Source organism: Spermophilus citellus (genome assembly GCF_964194105.1).
Source record: "Spermophilus citellus genome assembly, chromosome: 3".
NCBI lineage: Eukaryota > Metazoa > Chordata > Mammalia > Rodentia > Sciuridae > Spermophilus > Spermophilus citellus.
In genome coordinates, this window is record NC_138184.1 from 196052962 (window position 1) to 196080136 (window position 27175).

Sequence of the window (27175 nt, forward strand, 5' to 3'; positions counted from 1 at the left end):
CTTCAATCAGATGCCAAGAGCGAGTGTAGTGTGAAAGGGAACCCATTCCTTGTTATCAGAAAATCTTTTGGAGGAAAAATGATCTAATTGTTCAAGTTCTTAGTGCTAAGAAAATGTTTGTTAAGAATGAGAGAAACCATCATGACACTGATCTGGAACCTTTGAAAACATTTATTTTCTTTCTCCTCTTGGAGAGATGCAGATGCCTATGGAATGGAATAGGTCATTTTAGAGCCAGTAGGTCATCGGACTCCTGTTAAGTAAAGGAAAAAACAGGAAGTTAAAGCTAGAAATATTTCTAATTTTCTTGAGAAATTCTGTCCTTACTCCTTTTTGGCTTTAAGAACTGATCACCTATCTCACTATTTCTTGTATCCTCTTCCACAGGAAATCCTTTTCTCCAAGGATTTTAATTCCCACTCCTCTCCCCCCCCCCCCCCCCGCCCCCTCACACTGGATTCTCTTAAGTTGTTTCATGTTAGACAAATTAAGCTTTAGGTTTACACAACAGAGACAGAATATCATATGAGCTGTTCAAATTGCAAAATTTTGTATTGGAAAGTTTTATTTGAACCTAGTCCAAAAGGGCTTTTTTTTTTTTTTTTCAAAGTACCCATTCTAAAACTGCAAGTCTCATTTTCTGGACCCAGAGGACAGAATTATATAGAGGGCTTTGGGTAACATTAATGGTAATAATGGGTATATGTGTTTGGAGGGGAAAGCTGCTGTATATTTTAGTTCTCTAACACTACATAACAAATTTCCCCTCAAATTTGTACCTTAACACAATGTGTATTATCTTACACAGTTTCTGAAGGTCAGGAACTCAGGAGCACAAGGTGTCATGATATTGCAGTCAACTCTGGCACAAGGTGTCATGATATTGCAGTCATCACAAGGCTCAGCTGGGCCTGGAGGATGTTTCCATATGGCTGTTGGCAAGGAGCCTTAGTTCCTCGAATGCTGTTGACCAGAGGCCTTCACTACTCACTACTGGGGCTCTCCATTGACTTTCTGAGTATCTGCACAATATAGCTTCCTCTGTAGCAAGTGATCCAAGAAATCAAGCACACCCAAGGCAAAGCCAGTCTCTTCATCACCTAATCTCAGACATGACATCTCATCACTTCTTTCATATTCTATTCATAATAAGCAAGTCTAGCCCACACTTAAGGGAAATTAAGCTTTGCATTGCTGAGGGCCATTGCCAAGTAGGAATGACGCATGGAAATTTCCTTGCCAGCGTACCCCATGTTAAATGGACTTGCCTTGGAAATTCGCTGTGACATTGCATGTGTGTTTGAGAAAGGTGACCCTGCTCAAGGACGAGGGTGGATCCAGGTTTAGGGTGTATCCTGCAGGTTTTAGGAAGTATCCCGGTTTAGGATAATTTGGGTTTAAGGCGTTCCCGGTTTAAGACAATCTGGGTTTAGGGAAGTTCCAGGTTTAAGGTGTACCCTGGGGGGGGGGGGGAATAGGGCGTATCCTGCTGCCTCAGGCACGCCCGATCCTTGAGTTCCCGTTGAGTTCTTGTGAGATTCAAAAAGTATTGGAAAAGAAAGCCTCGTGGTGGAGTAGGTGAATTGGGCGGCCCAGAACTGGGATTTCCCCAGAATGGTGTAGAGGCCGGTGTGAGTTCGGGAATAAAGATTGCTGTTTGAATCTACAAGGTGTGTGGTGGCTCGTGATTCTGTGCCCAGCCAAGACTGCGGCATTGCATCTTGAAGGGAGGGGTATCAAGGAAACTGTTTTTAACACAATTATGTTTTATTACAAAGGATATTACAGAGGATACAGAGGAAGACATGCATAGAGCAAGATACGGGGAAAGGGACACGGAGGATCCATGACTCTCAGGAAACACCACTCTCCAGCAATCTCTACATGTGGAGCCATCCAGAAGCTCTCCTAACGCTGTCCTTTTGAGTTTGATGACAATTTTATTACATAAGCATGTTTTATTTTTTTAAATAGTCTGGTGAGGAAATCCAACAAAGTCTGTCTATTTAGATTCTTTCTGGTCTTTCTTGTGTGAAGTACTCCTTCTTCTAAGGCATAGGGCAGGACCCCTGTGGAATGAGAAGGGTCTTATTGCCTGTTCATGGCAAAGGGTGGGTCAGAGGATTTCTTTATGGTTAGCTTCTAGAGTTTCTCTGACTCACTTCAAGAAAGAGGAATTCTAGTTTCTTTGGCCTGACTTAGAGAGGAAGTTATGGGCTAGGAACCATGGATAAAACCCCCAAAATGTCTATCCTATCACAGGTCACCTCTGGGTTTTTCAATAGCTCCCTTTCATCAAAGGGGTATACAATTCAACAGGTAACACATTATTAGATCCCCTCAGTGACTAATAACTAGTATAGTTTATCATCATATTGAAAGACTATGTCTCCTGAGGCCATTCAGGTTCCCAGGCTTTCACATGTTCGCCTCAAGTCCCAAAAGCAGAGGTTTCAGCAAACATGCAGCTTCACCCTTTCAGGCAGTTGAGATAATAGCGGTCAGAGACAATGTCATCTCCTGCTCTGAGCCTCTTTTGAGGTGTTAATACTGAATCTCTCTCAATTCAAAACCCGTTTATTTATACTTTTGCCTTTGGCTTCTATTTATTCCTCCTTCTTTCCATTAACAACCTTTTTCACCTTTGAAAAAGACATTAACTGCAGCTATTGTGCTGGTCTAGAACCTAGGCAGCAATACTAGTCTAGCAAGTGCTTCACTCTTAGTCCACTCCCATGCAGAAGAATAAGGTTAGTGGGTACAGAACTAGTGGGCTATTTCTGCCTCCAGGCAACATGGCTGCATTCACCATTAACCCCCATTTTGCCAGATGCAGTGAAGATACAACCCACACCCATGAGGCCCTTAGGAATTCTGACAGAGGTTTAAAACCACACTTAAAATTTCTTGCTGAGGAATCATCCTTACTTCAGGTACATACTGTTCTGTGGCAGTATATATTTTCCTTTTCAGGTGATGTGGGGGGAGAAAAAGACATTATCATAGTTACACCAGCATCCTTTTCCAGCATTTCTCTCTCCAAGGTGAGTTCCCCTCTCCTCCACATTCACCAGAAAAACAGTAATAACATCTAGTGGGGACACTTCTCCAGTTCCTCTCAGGCCAAGTGGGGTCACATGTGTGAGAAGGTGGAAGCCAATCCTCCATGCTGTTCTCTCTCCACTTTAGGTGATCTACTCCTAAAACTGTTACTCAAAGGAGGTCTCTCTGCCCAGCGTTGAATATTATGAGCTATAGTGCGTGTTCTTTGGTTTGAAGCAATGATGACTGCTGGTCTAAACTCAGGCAGTCTTCTGCGCTGAGTCTTATGTTTGTATCCTTCACTGGCTAAACAGCCCAGCCTGGAATTGGTATCTATTCCTGTCAGGACCCCCCTGGGGCTAACAGCATCAGTCTCACTTGCCAGCTCTGATGAAGGCCTTCCCACCAAGGAAGCTGCACATAGCCATCATGTCTTTCATCCCTTTTGCTGGTTCTTGTTGCAATTTTGTGTTTCAAAGGGTGTGAGAGGAACATGTCTAGATTCAGTCCACTTTCATTGCTGCATCTCCCACCATGTCTTCTGATTAAATGAACCCAGGAGCCAACTTAAAGTGACAGCACAGGGATATCTGCTTGACAATTCTTTGGCAAGTTCTTTTGGTGAACATCTTAAATGTATCCCTCAAATTTCTATAGGGCTGTGGCTCACATGGGCATTTCTTTAATAGGCCAGGTTCTCACTGCTTTCTACATGACCATGTGGCCAGGTCATTGGCCACTGCTTGTAAGTCGGTGAAGACCCCCAAATGGGTCTTCAATTTTTCAGCATTTTATTCAGTCTGCCAGGTTATTTTTGGCTTCTTTAATCAGGTGGCATCCTCTCAAATAAGTTGTTGTCCATTTACCTTGGATCTGTCATCCACACAATGAGAAGCTCATGGTCAGTCAGTTGAGAGCTACTGTGGGGTACTGTCCAAATGTTGAGAGAATCCAGTAGTTTCAAAGGGAGTTCTAGGATCATTCCTAGGGGAACAGAGGCTCCCTTCTCAGATCTCCTCCCTTTGTTCCTTAGGTAGCATGATCTTATATAAACCATTTAAAAATTCTCTAGTCATGAAAATAATCACATATGATACCAGCTACTTACATCTAGTCTCTAGTCTGCTCTTTAGTCTACACCAGAGGTCAGCACACTTTTCTGTGAAGAAACAGGTAATAAGTATTTGAGGTACTGTGGGGCAGACTCCCTTGCAATGACCTGTCATTGTACACTAGAATAGCTACAGGCAGCAGATAAATGAGTGTGGCTTCAGTCCAGTAAAACTTTTATTTGCAAAAATAGGCAGCTAGCTGGCTTTGGTCTATGGGCAGTAGTTTTTCTAACCTCTTTGTCTAAGATACCAAGGTTTTTGGAAGTCTACCATACTCAATGATTTTTGTCTCCTTACTATCAGAATCTTGTTCCAAAGTCATTCATCTAGATGGCACAGCTGTCCAGCACACCACCATCATGTCTCCACAGCTTGAAATTCAGTAGTGAGATAACTACTGGCACATTTGAGATTTAGGTGGAGAAAAAAAAATCAGGACATAGTCCTTGTCATGGGAAGGAGGAAACAGTGTAAAGGAGAATTGGCTTGGTACACAAGGATAAAGATAGTGCCCTCATTATGTTTAATCACTGAGGTGGAGATGAGGTGAAGTCTGGGAGGAGGGGTTCTAGAACTGTGGGGCCAGGCTATAGCATCGAGATTTTGTACTAAGTAAAGCTTCTGCCATTACAGAATCCCTATTCACCAAAAGAGTAAAATACTGGTGGTGGCGGGGAGGGGGGTGAGACACTAGACTTGTGAGTACCAAAGATGTGGTAGAAGGTAGGAGCTGCCCTCAGAGCCACAGGGAATATGTCGGGAAGAATGAAACTTCAGTGCTAGTTGCATCTCAATGTGGGATGGCAGATAGGGGCAGGGGGTAAAACTCCTTGGTCTGCAATGTTCATGGATATACTTCATGTGATTCTTTTTAATTAACATCAGTTACTTAGCACTGAAACATATAAGTTATTTGGCCTAATTTATCCTTTTTTGATTCTTAAATTTTATTTTGCAAAACACTAATTTCCCAGGGCCATTTTTATTAAGCTTATTATGCAATCTGAGTATAAGGGTGAAAAACTGCACTTTCCTTCATGTTCATTTGCAATGAGATTTTTTAATGGTACAAGGTAATTTCCTGCCTAAATTATATATTATCCTCAGGAAGACAGCTGATAAATCACACCCTTTAACTTACATTTTACTTTTCTCAAAAACATAGCTACTAAGTAGTCATTTCTAAGTTAAATTTAGAAGCCAAATCTTATCAATGTCTTTGATGAAATGTCCTTTGGCAATGAACAGCACTCTGCTGGAGAATTATTTCTTAAAGTTATTTTTTGCTGAAATTGAATGCTACCCACATGGATCTCATGACCCTATTTGGATAGCAGGTTTAACATCAACCTTCTTTTATTTTGTAAAGCTTTTCTCCCTCTTATTTTGAATCTGATAAGAATTTCAATTTTATTGCTACAATTTTCTTTGAAAGAAATGTACAACTTCCTTTGAAGTGATTTCAATGAATTTAAACTCATTTCCATACATTCTTAGGTATAAAATAATAATATAGGGAACAATGTTTTTTTCTATTTAAGGAATTTACAGTTGGGAGCATTACAAAGGCATGGAACTCGAGACATCTAGCTTCCTACCTTTTGATGGAAAATATGCAAATTAAATGTTAAGAGGAAACCAAGTTAGAGAAATTGAATGCATGTGAACACCCTGCTCTAAAGACACAGGCCAAGAACTGAGTGAGCATTAACTACCCTGAATACTGCCATTACCCTGAGCTGTGGGTAATGTGCCAACAGGCTATCCTGCCAAACGCATATGTGAATGATTCCAGTTTTACTAATAACTTTATTTAAATAAGACACAGGAACTTCTATACTGAAAAAATACAAAACAGAAGCCACACATTTCCTTGTGTAAAGCCATATTGTATGATAACTCAAATACTGTTCAGCGCAGTGGCTAAAATTAAACAGTACAACTATATACAAAATTTAAACAATTTCTGACAATTTTCTACTGCTGGATGTAGGATACATTTGAGCTCAACAACTTCTGGAAAATTTACATGGCAAAGCACAAGCTTTAACACATTTGGTTCAAAACTTTAATATATGCTAAGAACAAATGTACAACACAATATTTAGTTTCTCATGAGAAAATAAAAGCACATCACTATAAATATCGTACATCAGATTTCATCACGAAAAAAGCATATTCAGTCCATCTTTCTGAAATTGATATTGATACTATTGCATCTTATTTGGACAAAGCAGAGCATAAGATCAACACATCATGTAATGCTAAACCAGATATCAGAAGTTAAATGGAGCTCATATTTATCTTACGGAACTAGCAATTCTCCCTTTAACCATAATCTACAAAATATAGTATTTTCATCAAGGCCTGAGATTATTAGGGTTAAAGGTGTCTGCTGCTGAAAGATTGTTTTAAAAGGTTCCCCTGTGAAAAATGGCAAAAGTAAACTGAGTCTTTTTCTCCATGACAGTCTCCTACAATATAACACTGACTAATTTAAAGGAGCCAAAATGCACCTTCAGGAGAGAATATTACTGCAAACTTTGGTGGAAAGAAGAGAATTGGGATCATGACAAAATAATACATGGACCACACATACACACAAACATTTACATATACATATAATTTCTTTGAAAAAAAATAATGGTGTTGCTTTCTTTTCTATCATCTCATTCTTCTTCAACCTCCTTAGCAAATAAAGGAAAACCGAGGAATGATTGAAGAAAACTGAAATATTCCTTTAAATATAGGCACCTTGTTCCCCCCTTCTTCTTAAGAAAATATTGTGCCACACACTTTGGGTGCAGATAAGACAACTCTAGGTTTTCATAACTGAAATCAATGGAATAAAAACAAAAAGCTTCCTTTGACTTTTGGATACTTTCGTTGTGCTGCAGAAAACTGTCTGAAAGTCAGGTTCTCCCACTGACTGACCAGGAATATCTAGGGCTCTCTTCATACTTTACAGAAAACTTATTTCAAGTCTTCAAGTTCAAGGCTACTTACTTGGATATATTCTCTACTTCACATACCCAAAATATTAACAAAACTATTCATGATAGTATTATGCAAGGCTTAAATTAGCTTTGAAATATTGCTTTTGTAAGTCACCAAATAACCTGCTTACTTAGGTGGCACCAATTCTGAGACCCAAGTATTCTCTGCATGAATGCAACTTCATGCACCCTCAACTGCTTGAAGAAACTAATAAACAAAACTGTGTCACTTTCTAACCTGGAAATTAAACAATTTCCAAAAGAGAAACTAAGCATAAATATGCTTTCAGATAAAAATGGTAGCAATTATGACCCTGATGGCCAACATAAAAAACCTTAATCATCCCCTGTGAAACTTCAAAACCCTGTTTTGAAATTAAACCTAGACATTCTTGTCTTTAAATTTCATCACACATAATGTGGAATGTTTATGTACAATCTAGTACTGAATACTTTATCTGCAACATTGTAACAGTCACTAACTGAGCAACACCCAAACTTTTAATTAAAACAGCCACATTTACACATTGGAACAGTGAATGCAACAGTTGTTTAACTTGTTACCACATGACAAAAGTGATGTCACACCACAGATTTGCTGGTTCTCCTCATGTTCACCCATGTCCAGGATTATCATTCTCCTAGGGTTGAATGCACTTCTTATTCTAAGAATGTGGAATGTAATGAGGAAAGGGAAATGCATAAAATAAGGAAAGGCAAGAGTGATGTTCCCTCTTTAGCTTTTTAGCTGTGAAATATTTAATATCCCAATATGATATACATTCCAAGTTACCTGAGTTTAGACTTCAACTGAAGTACCTGAAGCTAGGCCATAGGGTGGGCACTGTGCAACTGTTGTGGCCATTTTTTTTTTTTTTTTGCATTGTATGTATTACAGAAATTAGAAACAAACACCTGGATCAATTGTAAACATAATCCTGAAGTACAGTATTTTCCATAGGACAAAACACAGCAAGACATTTTCTATTTAGACAGGCAACTTTTTGATATAGAGCTTATTTATACTGAAGAATCTGGAACAACACACAGGACACAGTACTAATCTGTCAAACATACCATGAAATGCATAGTCTCCACTTAAACGCTGAATGACATACACATTTTGCAAGCATTACTGCTTTCCACAAAAACTGCTGAATAGGAGGAGTTCCATCCCTGCCAAGATCAGTGTTAAGAGATACTTTATGATGCTGATAAGTATTTTGTTGTTGGTGGTGGTGTTCAGAAAGTTTGTCACTCCATGCAGATAAAAGTCTGAGACCTTTTCCTAGTCCATGGAATATGGGGTGGAGGCCAGCTCCCCCTCTGCTTAGATCATCACATAGTTCTGAGCAGAGATGTGTTCCTCACCCTGCAGTTCCTGCAGGAGCTGCTGCTGCTGGGATGCCTGCTGGACAGAGGTGTCTAAGGAGCCTGCTGTGCTGGTGTCATCGGAAAGAGACGTGAAGGAAACCCGGGAAGAGAGCTGCTCAACGGTCAGAGTTGCCAGAGTTGAGCTCTGGCCAGAGTTAGGAGAGTTCTTGAGCATCAGGTCGGAAGCAGGTAAGAGAGGGCCTAGAAGTTTCACAGGACAGAAAGCTGATCCAGTTGGGATGAAATTAACCTTGTTTTTGTCAGGACATGAAAAGAGAGGGGCCGAGAGAGGCTGACGAGACCTAAAACCATAAAACAAAATTAGGTTTACGATCACCAAGGAGTTAAGCACTTTCTGATTAAACTGGAGTTCTCTAAAATGGCTAAAATGTGAATGGCAGGGAATGAGTTAAGTGTACAAAGAGGAGTAAACATCTTCCATAGCACAAGTCAGCTGGCAGATATTCATGTGCACAGCACTGAAGTGATATTTGAGTCAAAACAACTTTCAAAAGGACTGGGCAGAGAATTTTTTTTTACAGAGATCATTAGTTTTTTTCAATCATTTAGGAATGTGGAAAAATTGTCTAAATTATAGTTGAAGATTGTGCAAGGTTAGGATAACCTTTTCTGTATTTTTAAAAGAAAAAAAAAGCGTGGGGATAGATAAGCATTTTTTTTTTCTCCATCTCTAGACATACTCCGGCTGGCACAGACTGGGGAGAAAAAGTTTCAATGGTCTCTCCAAGAGCCAGCCACCCAGCAGAGGAGGATCCATAAGCCCTTCCTCTCCTATTCCCAGAACTAAGCCATCAACTCCTGCAAGACCCATCTCTATCCCCTTTTAAGTTGCAAGGGTATAACAGCCTTCATTAGGCACCTGTGATGGGACAAAAGGATGATAGTCCAAAAGCCACAGTCTTCATCTGAGCTATTCTGCCCAGGTTTATAGCATGAACCTCTTTTTTGAATTTATTTCTAATTTATACATATTAAAATTTCAAAAAAATAAAAAAGAAAAGAAAAAAGAAAAACCAAATCTGTGAAGAGAAAGTTTGAATTCATGAATAAACAGGCTAGAAGTGTCTCTAGGGAAGGAGACTTTTTCTCTGGCTTGTGGAATACACTGTGTAGGCTAGTCATGTGTGCTAACTTTGCTCTTAAATGCCTTTTTGTCAGGCACCTAAATTAATACAGCTGTTGAAAGGAAAATTCTTAAAGATTAAAAATAGAACTTTTAGGTAAGAAGGATGAATTTCCAAGTTTCTCTGCACTGGCTTAGACATCCCCAGCATAGACTTCAATTCTCCTTCAACAGTATCTCCATTTGCCTATTTGAATCTTTTTTCATAATTTGCTTTGAAACACATTATCAGCTGGATGGAGTAGTTGATTCATCAGTAATCAACTGGTCTCAGTAAAAAGCTTCACAGCTTTGCAGAACCCAGCTGATAGAAAAGACATTACTTACGCCATTTCCTCAAAGACTTTCACTCGCTCACATCCCTCTGGGGGCTCCCGTTTGAACATGTAGCTGTTGTTTGGTTTGGGAGATGAAGCATACTTGGGTAACGGTGAGCTACTCCCACTGTCTGTAAATTTAAAGCAGTTAATATTAACTAGTGATTGAAAGTTCTTTTGAATTAAACCTGATTTCCAAACAGCCTTCTGCACAGTTTATACACTGCTCCCCCTTTTCCTTTCACCACAGAGCCTCTTTTATTGTAAAGTTATTTCTAACATCCTTGTGAAATATATTTCATTTAAATAAAAACAGAAATCTGCCATAAAACACAACATAAAAGGAAGATGCTTTGGTCTGGAAAACTACTTTTTGAATAAAGTAGAGCTATGATACTGAAAATAAATATATATCTATTATATACTTCAAAAATGTAAATGTGGCATATATACACAATGGAATATTACTCAGCAATAAAAGAGAATAAAATCATGGCATTTTCAGATAAATGGATGGAGTTAGAAAAGATAATGCTAAGTGAAGTTAGCCAATTCTAAAAAAACAAATTCTAAATGTTTTCTCTGATATGAGGAAGCTCATTCATAGTGGGAAAGGGAGGGGAAGCATGGGAGGAATAGACAAATTCTAGATAGGGTAGAGTGGTGGGCAGAAAAGGAAGGGGACAGGGGGTTAGAATTGATGGTGGAATGTGATGGTCATCATTATCCAAAGTATGCATGAAGATATGAATTGATGTGAATATACTTTGTATACAACCAGAGATATGAAAAAATTGTGATCTATATGTGTAATATGAATTGTAATACATTCTGCTGTCATATATAAATTTAAAAATATTAATAAAATATTAATATTTAATAAAAATATTAATATTTTTGTATTAAAACAAAAATTAAAAGAATGTAAATAAATGAGGTAACATGTATAAGTCATACAGAAGGATTATAACAGATTATAATAATACAGCATTCTCTATATGCTTTCTGTTTTACCAACTGAAATGAAAAATTTAGTATGTGTAATATTTTAGAAATATTTTTACTAAACACCATGAATAACATGTGGAGAGAGGGGAAAAAAGGCTTATAACACTAGTCTTCTTCCATATGCCATCATAAAATAGGTAATTTGCTCAGAATTTTGTCTTTAAAATGCCTATAAAAGGGCTTTTTAAGCACAGTTTGCATTTAAGCTACTAAAAGACATGGGAAATCAAAAAACATCTCTACCTATCATGTTTCCCTCATAATTTTTCACCAAAAAGAAAATGGTCTATTCATGAAAAGCTGTAAAACCTATATGCAATTCTCCCTTTCCTATTTGGCAAGGGATTTTGGAAATTCAAATCCACCAAAATGTGTCATTAACGCTGTAAGATGCCAAGTAGTAAAGTCAGTAATGTATTTGTATAAATCTAATAGTCCTATTTAAACAAATTCTGACTTAATGCAAACCAATTCCCACTGCTAAAATACCAAGTACAAGATCAATGGGGATATATTATTTTCATCTATTTTGAAAGATGGCATTACCATCACAATTATATTAGAATTTTGGTACACTGTTTTAGTTTAGGGTACAGAACAAAGTCCAGAAAAGTTCAGAAACTCAGCAACAGGAACATTTTTATCATCATTAATGAGGTATAATATATGATTTGGAAATAGACTCTTGGTCTATTTTCCTAAATAATACTTTATTTTTTGAATGATTCAAAGAGCATCTATGTTAGTCTTGAGAATACAGATGAGTGCTTAAATTTGAGTATGGCTACATCTCTAGCTGGAAAATCAATGCCTGTAAAAAAACAAGGCCACATTTTCAGGAAAGCTAGAAAGCCACATAGTTCATCTATCACTGTCATTCATATCCTATAGATTATGCACGGGAGTAAATAGAATGAAGCAGGTTTCTTCATATACCATTCAGATTTGAGGATTTTCATATATCCAACATTTATTCTGTATCTTGATTAGATAAATGGAAGAAAGAAGGGAAAATGTGATCTTCTCCGTTAGATCAATACAAAACATGAGACTGAGTAGGGGTCTGAATTTGTTGTTTCTATTTGAATGAGGCTAGACAGACACACTGTTCAAAAACTGGTGTGAATAAGGTCCTGAACTCAATGCAATATCCAAAATATACCTTGACCTAATTTTACTATCTAGACAGCAACAATTCATAAGAAGGAAATAAACTGGGTCAAGAATACAAGAGTATGTCATAAAAAGCCTCCATGGAGCATGGAGATTACAACTGAACACAGCACAGCCACACAGTATACAGAATCAGTAAAACCTTGTGCTTGATGCCTATCAGTAAGGGTATGACCATGTCACTAGTCAAGGATTCACTCAATTATCATGTAAGAAAAGTTATTTCAGTCAGTTGCAGTCTTCTGTGCTCTATTTCTTATTATTATAAGGGCTATTTAAGTTTTATTATTGGTTTCAAAGGATCTTCTCAGAGTTGAAGCTGCAAAACTAATAACCTTTTTCATAAACTTTCTAAAATGAAACAATTTTTCTTAAAACTTTTTTTCTCATTCTAGAGATTACAAATATATTCTTTTTAACAGAGCTGTACCTACTTAATCATTCTTGCTTTAAAATATTCATTTGGGAGAGGGTAATTAATATTAAACAAAACATATTATCAGCCTAGACAAATAGTATTCAGTGCTATTATATTATTTTGACTTTTCAGTAAAAGAGCATTTGGTTTTCTGTGGACATTTAAATTTGTTTGGGGGTCTGGAAAGACAATGCTTAAAAAATATTTTGAGGATATAAACAAAGATCTGTTAAATCTGGACTTTGCCCCTCAGGTCAGTATATAATCTTAGTGCAAAGAGGAATGAGGAACAGAGACATGTAGTTTGTGGCTTTATCATTTGTTGAATAGTTGTGTTACCTTGAACACAACTTGCCTCTCTGGATTTATATGTAATTAAAGCAATCATCACACATGAATTCTAAACTTCTGTGATTTTTTTCTTCTTTAACAGTTTTAACATACTAAGGAGGAAAATTGTATCAAAATATTTTTTTGCTTTACAATGTAGAATGCTTTAAAAATAACCTATATTACCAACCTGTTCTACCAATTCCATATATGAATGTATAATGAATCACCTATTCAGTTAAAACTGTATTAAATATCATAATTATATTTCAAATATTCTAAATATGAAGTAAGCATGCCTGCTCAGGAGATTCAAGATGAAAAGCCTCAGTAATCTTAATTATATGACTTTTCTATTATCCTACAGAGGAATAATGTGTGTTCATAACTAAAAATAAAATTGAGATTAAGTTAAATGTTACTTTATGGTCTTATAACATTATACCAACTGTCAATTAATAAAATTAAATGCAATGAACACGCTTATTTACATATCTTTCTGTACTTACAACAGTCTAATTTATATTTGTAACAGAATCATGAGAAAATCAAGAGCATGGAAACATTTCATTGATTATTTTTTATAACAGATCATATTTATGTATGTGTACCATATTTATATTAAAATATAAGTAACTTGTAAATATAACTTGTAAATATTTTTAAACATGATAATGAATTAAATCTTGGGAGAATTAGAGAAGTTATTAAATTTGAAATTCTACAAATAAAGAATAAATGATGTGTATTTATGGCTTAAAAGTTTCTGAATGAAGAAACTTTTCAGAAATGGTCTTTATTATATATATAATATATATATTATATTTATTATATTACTAGTCTTCATTATTTCTCGTATATTATGTCATGTGATCTACAATTCCTGTATTAATATATATATATATATAAAGGTTGATTATATTTATTATTTATGTAAATAGGTGTGTAAATTCTTTGTCATGGTTATATTCAAGCCCTAAATCTTTAGATGTGCTTCATCTCTATCAAATTAACAAATTAAATATGCTTATTCTAAAAGTAGCAAGTATAATTATACAATGGTGATTTGTAACCCAAATTCCACATTATTAAAACAACACAAGATGTTTTAGAAGTAAGAATATACAGCCGTCATTCCTAGGAGATTCTAATTTAATTAGTATTGTGAGGAAATACTTCTTTTTTTGCAGGGGAGTTTCCAATTGCATCTGATATACAATCAAATTTTAAGAACCAACCATGAATATTAAGAACACTGGTTTGGAATCAGGTTACCTTTTATGTAGATGTAACTGCATGATCTACAATCATCTCAAATTTTTGATCTATAAAAATGGGAATGGCTACTGATATATTAGCTATAAAAAATGTGTACAGAAAGAACAGTGTCTGAAAACACAGTAAGTTCTCAATAATATTGTACTGGTGGAAATAATACATCTTATCAAATTTGCAAATTTAAAAAGGCAAACCTTTCAGAAATTAAGTACCTATTCTACTCTCTTGGCAGAAATGGGTAAAAAGAAAAAGTCATTTTCAATGGATTTGCACACTCTATTCAGTTAAGCAAAGATAAAATTTTATTTCTGGCAGGAAAGCAAAGTAATATTTGGAGTACCAGATTCTTGTGGTTTGCAACTGCCTACCATGGACTCTGTGGGCTTATGATGGCATCCTGTAGTATATAGAAATCTATCATCCTGAAATTAAATTCAATGCCTTAAAGCATATAGAGAAATAATTTTATAATATACACAGCAATAACCAATAGCATGGAATTCTTATTCTAGCTTTCCTAGGTAACTGACTGGGAAAATGAGAATAGTGTTCAGCCAACAGTGTACTCAATGACATACTAAGAGTATAATAAAAGTATCAGTTAACCAACAGAGTTAGATTAGAAATATGATTGAATAAGTAGGGACCAAACAGAATTACTATTCTGCTGCTAATATTACTTATTTTGCTTCAGGACATGAAATTATCAACTGCACTGAGGTTTGATGGCTAATGAAATCAGGAAAACCACACAATCATATAGCGCTTCTTAGCAACAAACTTTTAGAACCAGGTAGCATTACTAACTATATCGAAAGGCCTGCATTTTCTGCTAACTCTAAAACCAAATCATGATATTACATGTAAAGAGAATTTAACAAATAGTCTCCAAGCTTTTTGTAAAACTTCAAAGTTAACCCTTTATGAGAATGCATATTATTTCAAAGAGACATGGTTATAGCTAAGATCTCTATCAGATCAACACTAATCAAAGGGTAAGGAGAAAAAACCCAACATTATAACCTTTTGCTACTTATATTTTTTGAACTTCAAGTCAGGTTATTTTTAGTGGAACTCAAATTGCATTTCAAATGTTAGGTCCATTAATTAAATATCATGGAGGTGTTTTATATTTTAATCACTTGTCATTCTTTTTAGTATTAATTTAATTGCTACCAATTCACAAATTAAACAAATTATGGTTGCTCTTTTGTTTTTGAATACTGATAATAAGACACTGAACAACAATGTTGATTGTTATCTCCAAATCTGACTGAGTCCTTGATATGCTAAGAACTCATTCTGGAATGATAGTTAAAAATGAAAGAAAATCACCTTATTGAAGACAGTCCTTCAACCCATTTATAGAATAAAATTATGCCTCTTTTAAATATAAATCACAATAAAACTAATTAAACTAAAAATAAATTGCAAATTATACCAAGTATTTTATATCTTGAGAAGTAATGAATTTAAGGAAGCCTAGTAAAATCATGTACTATAACCTTAGTTTTTATATTCTCAAACTTTTTAATGAAAAATTTCCAGGAACTTTGGTTTTAAAAAAACTCAACATATTATTCATATAAAAGGCTCCTAAAATATCCTACAGGGGGAATAAAAGAAAAAAAATCTAATGCAAGTCTTACTACAATTGTAAATGTTCATTTAAATATTTACTGAGCACTATATGCAAATAGAAGACAAAAGAAAATGCTATAAATGTCATCTTAACACAATGTTAGCTATAACTCAGTATTTTTTTAAAAATTGCTAAAGGGAAATGGTATTATAACAACATCTTTGAGCAGACATCAATGAGGAATCTTAGACTTACCCTTACAGTCACCTTATAGCCTATTCTTTCTCCAATATTCTCTGCCTTACTAATGGTGGTAATCATTTTCCACCATTCCCACAAGGTTTGTCAGAACCTTGCCATTATATACATCTCCTTCTCCTCCCTCAGCTGATACATCTTAACAGCCACAAAATGCTTTTGATTCTTTTTCAGTCCCCTTCCTTTAATTCCTCTGCCCTTGTTACCTTTCCTCATCTTTGCCCTACATCTGTGGCTTCCTAAATGAAGTGTCTGCTAATACATGGCAAGAAAAGATGAGACCATTTATATTCGTTTTTTATTTTTAAAAGAACAAGTACACTTTACTAGCAAGTTTATGTAATGAATTTACACATATATAACTTAGAAATATATGAACTTATATTAGGAGAACCCTTGTCAAACTGATGACAAGAGTGTATAATAAATTTTTAAAAGCTTGAAAATTATTAAAAGAGCATATTATCTTGCTCTTCTTTATTTTATCTTTATTTATTTAATAAAGTTTATCTTTACTTAACTCCACTTCTATAATTCCACCTGAATTATGGTTCTCAAATATTAAACTGATCATGTCCTTTAGCTGACAAAGGATCTTTCTTGGCTCTTCATTTCTCTTAGTAATTTCTACAAGACCCATTGTGAATTATTAGCCTACCTCTCCACTCTCATTTCTTTCTACTCCTCACCGTTATATGCCTATGCTCCAACCATACAATTTCTTACTATTATCTCATACCAGGCTCATGCACCAGGCTCTTTCACAGCTGAGAGTTATATAAAAACTATTCCTTCTGCAAAGGCAGTTAAGATGTAATATGAAATTCCTACAGAAGGTCTTTGTTAGCATTTGAACTCCACAGAAGTTAGGAAAATTAATTTCTTTAAGCCGCAACCAACCTTTAAATAAAAATATCATCTACTCATGGGTTTGTGATAACAGGAAATAACAAAAGTAAAATCACCTGAGCATACTTACTCATAACAATTCTATGAGGTAACTATCCCCAATTTATAGTGGAGGACATTGAGATACAAGGAGGATGAGAAACTTGTCCAAGGACACATCATTAGTAAGTGGCAGAGCAGGCATTCAGCCTGACTGTCTCAGAGTCAAGAGTCATTACCATCATGCTATCTGCTTCTCTAAGTTTTGATCTACCTCAAACCTAGTGTCTTGGTGAGGACAAGAGGAGACAGCTAGATGATCAAGTTCCTTCCTGTCTAACATTCTGTGCTTCTAACTAAAGGCCTACAACTTGGGGAATAGCTTTCTGGGTTGGCCTCCTATTAGTATCACAAGGAAACACCTCTATGAGCCTATTTTTCTTAGAGGAACACAAAAGATAACATGGAGAAAAAACTTCAGATTTTCTTTTCCTTTGAGTTCACATGTTATTATTTTTTCTCCCCAGGCATGTGTGTGTGTGTATGTATATATATATATATATATATATATATATATATATATATATATACATACACACACACACACACACACACACCTTAAGATAGGTCTTAGTGAAGTTATTTCCTTTCTTCTAATTTCAATTGGATTTTTTAAAATTCTTGGCTTCTTTCCTACCAAAAAGTACCTATCTTTATCTATATATCATAGCATAATATTTGTCTATTCTTTATTGTTTTTATAAAAAGAATTTCATACTCTTCATGAATATCAAAAAGCATAACACACATAATTTAACAACTTAAAGAAAAAGACACTGGATCGGGATTGTGGCTCAGTGGTAGAGCGCTTGCCTAGCAAGTGTGAGGTACTGGGTTCAATCCCCAGCACCACACAGAAATAAACAAATAAAGGTATTGTGTCCATCTACAACTAAAAAAAAATTTTAGAAAAGAAAGAAAAAGACACTGATGTTTTCAACATAGTTACTGAAGATGTATCCTTTTATTTTAAAATATGGACATATTATGAAAAAATGTCTCAATCTTCACTCATCACTACACCATGCCAGACATTCCTGTATTTGCTGGGAATGAAGCAATCAGCAATATTAGGTTACCTGTTTTTGCTATAGTTCACTTTCTGGTAAATGGGTAACAAAAGATTAAGTGAAATATATATGCAGGAATGTTAAAAAAATTTGGCTTCCTTATAATCTAAACTCTGATCTATAACAACTAGAATTGAGTTGTATACTTATTAAGTAGTTTTAAATTATGAATAATAACGTCCACATAGAGCTATCGCATTATCTGTCATGGGTCCAATTGTTGAACCACGCCTTTATTGGATGCTTATTATGTGCTGTCAGATCCTGGAAATGCATGTACTAGTACATGTCATCTTGAAAAAGACAAATAGGGAAAATGACATTAAGAACATAATTCATGAATAGATCAGTTTTAACCTATTAATAAAAATAAAACTCTTGCAAAACTGCAGAATTTTTTAAACAACTACTTAAAATCAACTGTGCCAAAGATCAATGATGAGTGGCATGATGAAATCTAGATTTTTGTGGCCTTCCCAGTACCTATTTAATAACTCCTTTGTTGGAAGAATATCTTTCCAGTTTGTAATGTTATAAACAATAAGCATCACAGAACTAAAATGAGACAATCTTTTGATAAACAGATCCAGGTTCAAAAACAGTGATTTTTAGTACAGTCACTAAAAGAGGTGTATCCATCATCATATTTGTTTTCATAATATAAAACACCCCCAAAAAATGCCATAACCTCTTACTTAGGCTATCTAGAAGACAAAGGGCCAAACACAGAAGGCAAAAATTTTAAAAAAGGCTAAGAAATCAAGCCCTAGAGATAAATACAAATAGGGTTGAAATGTACAGAGAAAAGAATAGGAAGAGGTCCAGCATGGGCAATTATGGTTTGGATGTGAGGTGTCTGTCCCCAAAAGCTCATGTGTAAGACAATGCAAGAAGGCTTAGAGGTGAAATGATTGGGTCATGAGAACCATAACCCAATCAGTAGATTAATCCCCTGTTGGGATTAACTGAGTAGTGAGTGAAGGCAGGTAGAGAGAGTACGGCTGGAGGAAGTAGTTCCTGGGGGGCATAACTTTGGGTTATATATTTTGTATCTAGCAAGTGGAGTCTCTTTCTCTGTTTCCTGATCATTGTGTGAGTCACTTCCCTTTGCCACACTCTTCCTCCTCAAGATGGAAGATGTTCTGCCTCACCTCAAATCCTGAGAAATGAAGCCAGCTATCTATGAACTGAGACCTCTGAAACTGTGAGCACCCAAATAAACTTTTTCTCTTCTAAAATTGTTCTGGTCTGGACTTTCAGTCAGAGTAGTGAAAAATCTGACTAAAACATAGGCTATTTCAAAAGTCTGCCTGAGATCAGACCTAGACCTTGAAAAGACAAGATAAAACCCCTATTTTTTTTCTTTCCTGGGACCAAGGACCGCCTATTCCTAACACTCAAAGTTTGATAATATTTATGACACTAAGTAGGGTTATTTTCATTGGCTTGGGAAACTGTCCAAATAGCATACACTGCTCCTCCAAGAAAACACAGTTTAAATTTCAAGTAATCAATTTATGGACTCTTAGAATACAACTCTCAGTAGTTGGCCTAAATAAAATGATTCCATTTACTTCAAGATTACAATAATCAATGTTTCCAAAATATCTTGCAAAACTGTAGAATTTTATAACTGCCTATGAATTGCGCTAAAGATCAACAATAAGTGGTGTACTGAAGTCTAGATTTTGTGGCTTGCCCAGCACCAATCTGACTACCAATAAATAACACCCATAGAGCTGCTAGAAGAACTAATTATGACACTGCCATTAGTATTATATAATTGATTTTTTTTTTTTTTGTGCCTTGTACTGTGGGCATTTTGACGAGGAAGGCCACCTCTTAGGGTACATTCAGAAAATGTCAAAGATGAGATCTCTTATTATGGATCCCTGAGTTTTTCACACAGAGCCACAGGAACCACAACTCTTATTAGGTTGGTTAGCCTGGCAACTATACACATGTGATCAGGCTACTTTCAGTCTTTAAGTTTCTGGGAAAACCTAGGAAAACAAACAAAAATAAAATAGAATGACAACAACAGTAACTACAAAAACAAAGCAAAAACAAACAAAAAACCATAAGACAATCCCCACCTGAAATAAGTCTCTCAAAATCTATAACTTTCTTAGTAGTCAGAGTGTTTCTGTCCTGGCATTGCAAATGATACAAAGAACCAATGTGCTATTCAACTAAAATTATTTAGTCTCAAATTATACGTGACTCATGGAGAATATATGATAGAAATAGGCAGAAATAATGTTAGCAAAGTCAGAAAAAGTCTAAGCATATAACAGATGAGTACCAGAAAAATAATCAGCTTACCAGCACATTCCTCATTAGAACATACATTCACCATGGCTGTCCCTCTCACCTCCTGTGTATGTCTATCCAAGCTTTTAGGGGTGTATGACAAGCCATTCTATCAAAGAACAAATTTCTTATAGCAACTGCAGAGTAAGTAGGTACTCTAAATTGATCCTAGTTGACTATAAAATTATACCATTCATTCAGTTTTCATAGTTGATGAAAACCAGCAATAAAGTTATACAGCTTCTACTTTTTCTTTACTGGAAGTAAATAAAAGAACAACTTATAATTTAGTATAAAAATACAAATCATAAGACTGAATTAATATTTCAAAAGCTCCCAAAACAAAAATGTCAATCCAGAATTTAAACTTTACATAGAGAAATCATGAAACAGAGACTATTCTACAGTTTAAATGATAAAATATATATGCTCCAAAAATTGTGGAATTGACAACTCTTTCCTTTGATTTTTAGTGTCCTAAACATAATTATATTATGCATATTATTTGTTCATAAAGACTGAAATCACTTATACTTCTTTATTTCTTCATTCTTCAGTATAGTATGTGACCTACAGTAAATGCTCAACACATATTCCTTAAGTAAACTAGAAGTAAAAACTTAGATTAAAAACATAAATTTCTACTCCCAATCCTAAAACGCATAGGCATGTATATATGTACATATACATACATAAAGGCAAAAGATGCTATTTTAATTTTCGTTTTGATTTGCTGAAGAACTAGAAATTTCACATGTAAGACATATATTTTTCTAGGGAACAGTAATATCGACTTGATCTTAATCACAAGCAATGCCTCTAAGTTAAGATATCTTAAGAAACTGATGTTATATTATAAGGCTTTAAATCCCAAACTGAGGTTGTCTTATAGAAAATGGAAAAAAATATATATATATGAAATTCTTCTGAGACCTATCTCCATAATTTTTAAAGAACTTTAAAAAAAAGTGTCAGCAACACTCACCACCCTTATTGTTTACTGTGTACCAAGGATTACACTGAATACTTTGCCACAGTATGTCATTTAACCCCCCAAAATGATGAGATAAGTATTATCACCCTATTTTACTAAGAAATATCTTTAAACTATCAGGAAAACAACTCTTAGCTTTAGGAATGATCTGGACCAGCATTCACATTTTAAACACTGAACAAAAAATAAAAGAAAGGAAGAATAAAAAGGTATCCACTAAGGGCAAATAAATAGACATTGAGGAAAATATACAAAGGGCAAAGTCTTAGGAAAAGGTCTAAGTTGTCTAAGAAATGATCAGGATGTAGATCATTAGTTAACTAGCAGGAACTATGTAGACCAGAGAGAGAAGTTTTGGATAAGCTGCAGAGGAAAAGTAAGTATTTTTTATTTTTTCCTGAAAGTACTAGGGAAATAAATAGGTAATAATAATGATGATGATTTTTATAGTAGCAGCTACTATTTACTGAATCCCTGAGAATTAATGTAGGTTTTATATCCAAAACTTCACAGAATTCAAATACACTCCTGTGTTGTTTCAAAGCCAGTGCTGTCCTTAACTTGTACGTTATAATGTCTCTTATAAAAGATCTTGGTTGGTACCATCTTATTAAAAAAAACATAAATCTTCAGGAAAAAGAGATGTTAAAGAACATGTACTGCTTGAAACTTAGATCTAAGTGAAGACCTTTTCTGAGCTACTGAAACCATTTATTTATTTGCTTTCTGGACATAGTCACTGGGAGGCTCTAAAGGCAATCCCACAACCAATCAACCAAAAAGAAACTCATCTATCACTATCCTAACACATTTCCTTATTTCCTTTTTGGTTCAGAATCTCTCAATTATCTATACTATTATGCATAAAAACAAAACAAAAACTCCAGAATTAATTGTCCAGTCTCACTATCACCATTATTTCTACTTCTAATTTTACCACAATTATAAATGTTAATAAGTAGCAAAGTAGGCCAACTTGAACTGTACTTATCCTTTCTACTGGTATGAAAAAGAGTATGAGTTTTAGAATCTGTCATATAGACCCGTTTCAACATTTCCCACATGCATGGCCTAAAACCAGTTTACTCTATAACACTTATATTTATCTTCAAAGCAAACACTCCTACCAGAAGTAAGGTTATTTTTCTTAATTTTCCTGTGAAACATCTACAGTAAAATGGTTGTAAGTAGTGATCAGAGTACCACAGCAGTGAAATGACAATGTCCTAGTATAACTTTCTAAGAAATGAAGACTTCTCACTTGAAGAGATGTCTGAGATAACATCAATACACCCATAATGGAGGAAGGGGCTCTACAAGAGCTTCAGTAACAAAAGGGTAAAGAAAGAAATCAGAAAGCTGTTGAGATATAAATGCAAAGCACAAAGTCCCAAGTAGCTTCCATTTAACATCTCAGAGGAGTTAGTACAGTGAGCAGAATAAGCCCTCAAAAGAATACATACCATACCATTCCTTTTGTATGAAATCTGTTAACAGGCAAAACCAAAATTTTGATGGAAGAAGTTAGAACAGTGGTTACTTTCAGGTGCAGAGGGAAAGATACTGTCCAGGAGAGAGTATTTATGAGTTATAAACCTGTTCTCCATCTGTATCTTGGATTCTTCATGAGTGCACACATACATAAAAATTAATTGGGCTGAACATGTAATATCTGGGCACTTTACATAAAATAGTACTCCAAATAAAAACAAATCATAGAGACTGGAGGTCAAATTAGAACAAGGACCATAAAATTCCTGTAGGGTTTTGTAAATTCTAGATTTTCCATTCTAATTTTTTTGTTGCCATTGATTTCTTTATGGTGAGAAACAGTACATATTATAAAAAATAAGTTCAGGGCTGGGGTTGTGGCTCAGTGGTAGAGTGCTTGCCTAGTACGTGCGGGGCCCTGGGTTCGATCCTCAGTACCATGTAACAATAAATAAATAAAATAAAGATATTGTGTCCAACTACAACTAAAAAATAAATATTCTTTAAAAAAATAAGTTCAGTGTTTCTTTGAAAGTAGTTAGAAGGTGGCAGCTGGGTAGTCTAGTTAGGTTTTAGGGAGTCAGAAATGGAAAGAACCAAGTAACAGGTGGTAGACAAGTACCTGACAGAAGAAAAAAAGAATACAAGAACACAGTTTGGACCAGATAAGGAGGTAGAAATTCCAGAGCTTCTCAATAGTTAATCTATCCACATATCATAATATGATGATGTCCTGGTATCCTATAGATAATTATCAAATTTATCTACTTGTGTGATTAAAAATATACTTCCTCAAAAAAAATTTAGGAAGTATTTCCTCCCAAATCACTATTTATAAGATCTAATTTTATATATATACTCTACCATAACAATCTAGCTCTGGAAAATGCCAGGAAAAGGCTTCATTAGCTGTTAAACCATGCGCTGTGCTTCTCTGACACATTTATGGAAGATGTTTCTGAGTCACAAAGAAGGGGGTATGAAACCAACAAACAAACAAACCTAGATTAAATAATTTTTTATAGTCTCACCATTCAACAAAAGAAAAAAAAATGATGTAGTGATCTAAGACAAAGACAATATAATGAACAAGACTCTACAACAAACCCTCTATCTAAGTGGATTACTCCACTCTCACCTTTATCGCGATCATAAAGCAAATCTTCCGTTGAACAAGGGCTACCATCCTGGGATTCCGGAGGACAAAAAGGGGACACACAGGGTGAATGACTGCTGCAACTACTGCTGCGCTCCTGCACAGAAGGTGTCTGAGTATCTATGCTTCGAGTACTACTGCTCCTATAGTGAGCCGGGAGTGGAGCTCTTCGACCATCTGGTATGTCCAAAGGCTGTTAAGAACAACATTATTAGCATGCGGACAATAGTGTATACTCTATATAGAAAGCACATGGTAGAATTTCTGATTTTGTATTCCACCACTATTAATTTATTTTTCAGACAATAGATACCACAGCCAAACACGTTAGTTTTATAGAACCAAAAATTTCTTTCAAATCACACTGTTTATCTTGAAAATTCTATGGCTCCCTGTATGTATTTGAAGGTTAGCACTTCCCACAATACTCCTCAAAAACAGGAGGAGTTTAACACTGTATCCCTAATGCCCAGTATATGCACATAACATTCAATAAACAATTGCTGAATTTAATGAACAGTAAAAAAAAAAATTGCTAGCAAGGAAAAGTAAAATCTCCTTCATAGGTATAATTTTTCTGTTTGCTAATTCTCATTTTAATTTTCTAAAGGCCAAAAATAGAACCATATTTCTATTTCCTTTGCAAATTACCTAAGATTTCTGAAAGGTTTATTCTGCTAGCATTCAATAAAGGATATTAACACAAAACAATTCTACTAATTTGGTTCCCAACTAAGTATGACTAATCATAATTCTTAGTTCTAAGTGCATTGTTTTAAAGTGGTAAAAAGAAGAAATAAAAAAGAAAACCAAAATGTATTTTAAGAAAAACAATGTATTTTGGATTAGAGGCACTTAAAACTTGCCAGGCCAATGTCTTGTTTTTACAAATAATAAGTTCAGAACTCCTGTTGCCACAGCCTATTAAGTGACATCTATACTGCTAAGTAAACTCTTTCTATTCTACTATTCCTCTACTACAAAAAAAGATCTCACTCAATTTTCCTCATTTGTATACTAACAAAGTACAGTCAAAAAGTAAAATTCTATATGTTAAATTCTTAAATAATATTAGTTTACTTACAATATATTTACACTACAGTGTCTAAATGTTCTTTCTCTGACCTTGGTCATTTCAGAGATTTCAGAAACAAGGTCAGGGAGGAAATGGAAGAAAGTAAAACTAGGCAAGATTCAAAATGTCAATATATTCTGCAAAAAAACAAGTGAAGGCTGAAACCTGACACTACTGAAATAAAAACAATTTATTGATGTAATGTTGCTTAACAAAAATGATGCCAACTTTATAACCTGAAAATTGACTACTCCACTGTATGGGGAATATTGAACTATTTAAATATCAGTTCTCTTTGTAAATAAAGTAAAACTCTCTAATTTAGGAATTAAACAAAGAAGTATTAATTTACTTGGTCAAATTATGACAGAAAAAATGTTACTGTAATCAAAGTGTCAATGTGGGCAATCAGTTAAAGAAAAATGTACCAATTTGCAGCTAAAAAAGTATAAGAATGTGAGTTGTTTTTTCATTCATGTCCTATCTGATAAATACAATTCCTCTGTATTTCCACTTCTTAGTCTATAACTGAATAAAATATATTAATTACTTAACCAACTTTTGTTTTGTTTGGCAGGTAGAATTACAACAACAAAACATATTGTAGAAATCCATAAATTTATACAAAATAACAATAGAAAATATGAAGGCTTGGAATATGGGCATAGTTAATGTGACAATTTTCATTTTTAGCTACAGGCAGACATTTTGATTTATTAAGATTTTAAGGTATAGTCATGAATCTAAAGTTTCTAAAAATTAGTATTTTAGTACAACTAAATAGATTATCCCAAAATAATTCTGAAATGGCTACCCCTAATTAGAATATAAGTCATTTGAAAGCAGAACTATTTTAACATAGAATACAGAGATAAACCCACACAGGTATGGTCATCTTTATCTTTGACAAAGGTGCCAAAGTCAGTCTTAACAAATGGTGCTGGGGAAACTAGATAACTATTTATAGAAGAATGAAATTAGATGTATATCTATCACCTAGCACAAAAGTCAATTCAAAGTGGATGAAACACCTAGACCTAGGAATTAGACCGGAAACTGTGCAACTGATAGAAGAAAACACAGGGTTAACATTCTGACATAGGGGCACAGGCATCAACTTCCTTAATAACATCACCAATTCACAAGAAACAAAATCAATAAGCAATATATGGGATGGCACAATATTATAAAGTTTCTGCATAGCAAAGGAAACAAGAGAGTGAAAAGAGAACCTATGAGAGAAATCTTTGCCAGTTATACTTCTGACAGAGGATTAATATCCAAAATATATAAAGAACTCAAAAAACACCAAAAACCCAATCAATAAATGTGCAAATGAACTAAGCAGACATTTCTCAAAGGGAGAAATGCAAATGGCCAACAAATACATAAAAAAATAATCAACATCATTAGTGATCAAGAAAATGCAAACTTAAACTATACTGGGATTTTATCTCATCCTAGTTCAATAACCTTCAAGAGTATAAATAATAAAAAATACTGGTGAGAATGTAGAGATAAAGGAACATCTATAGAATTTTTGGTAGAGCTGCAAATTAGTACATCCACCTTGGAAATTAATATGGATATCCCTCAAAAGACTCTGAATGGAATCACAAATGACCCAGCTATCCCACTTCTCAGTATTTATCTAGAAGAAATGAAATCAGCACACCACAGTGATAACATGCATTCCAATACTTATAACAGCACAATTTATAATAGTTATGGAACCAGTATGGAACAAGTTATGGAACCAGACTAAGCATTTATCAATAGATGAGTGAATAAGAAAATGCAGCATATATATACACAATGGAGTTTTATTTAGCCACAAAGAAGAATGAAGTTTTGCCATTTGCTGTTAAATGGGTGGAACTGGAGAATATCATGCTAAGTAAAATAAACCAGATTCAGGAAGTCAAGGGCTGAATGTTTTCTCTCATATGTTGAAGCTCATTAGAAAAAAAGGAAGAAAAAAGGGGGATTTCACCAAAATAGAAGGGAGATCAGTAGAATAGAGGTAGAGTTCAAGAAGGAGGGAAAAAGAAAGAAAAAGGGGAAGAACTGGGGAATAAATATGACCATTTGTCAAA

General features: G+C 34.8%; 1 protein-coding gene across 3 annotated transcripts in view; it reads right to left on the reverse strand.

Moving 5' to 3' along the window:
- Positions 1-5950: 5950 nt before the first annotated feature.
- Positions 5951-27175, reverse strand: part of GLCCI1 (glucocorticoid induced 1) — an 85334-nt gene continuing 64109 nt past the window's right edge. For all 3 annotated transcript variants that reach the window (XM_081286554.1, XM_081286553.1, XM_081286555.1), the window contains exons 6-8: positions 23987-24197; positions 9996-10116; positions 5951-8826 (exon numbers count right to left, since the gene is read on the reverse strand). In XM_081286554.1, the coding sequence (XP_081142680.1) occupies positions 8481-8826; positions 9996-10116; positions 23987-24197 (678 nt within the window). In that variant the 3' untranslated portion in view covers positions 5951-8480. The remainder of the gene's footprint in view (positions 8827-9995; positions 10117-23986; positions 24198-27175) is intronic.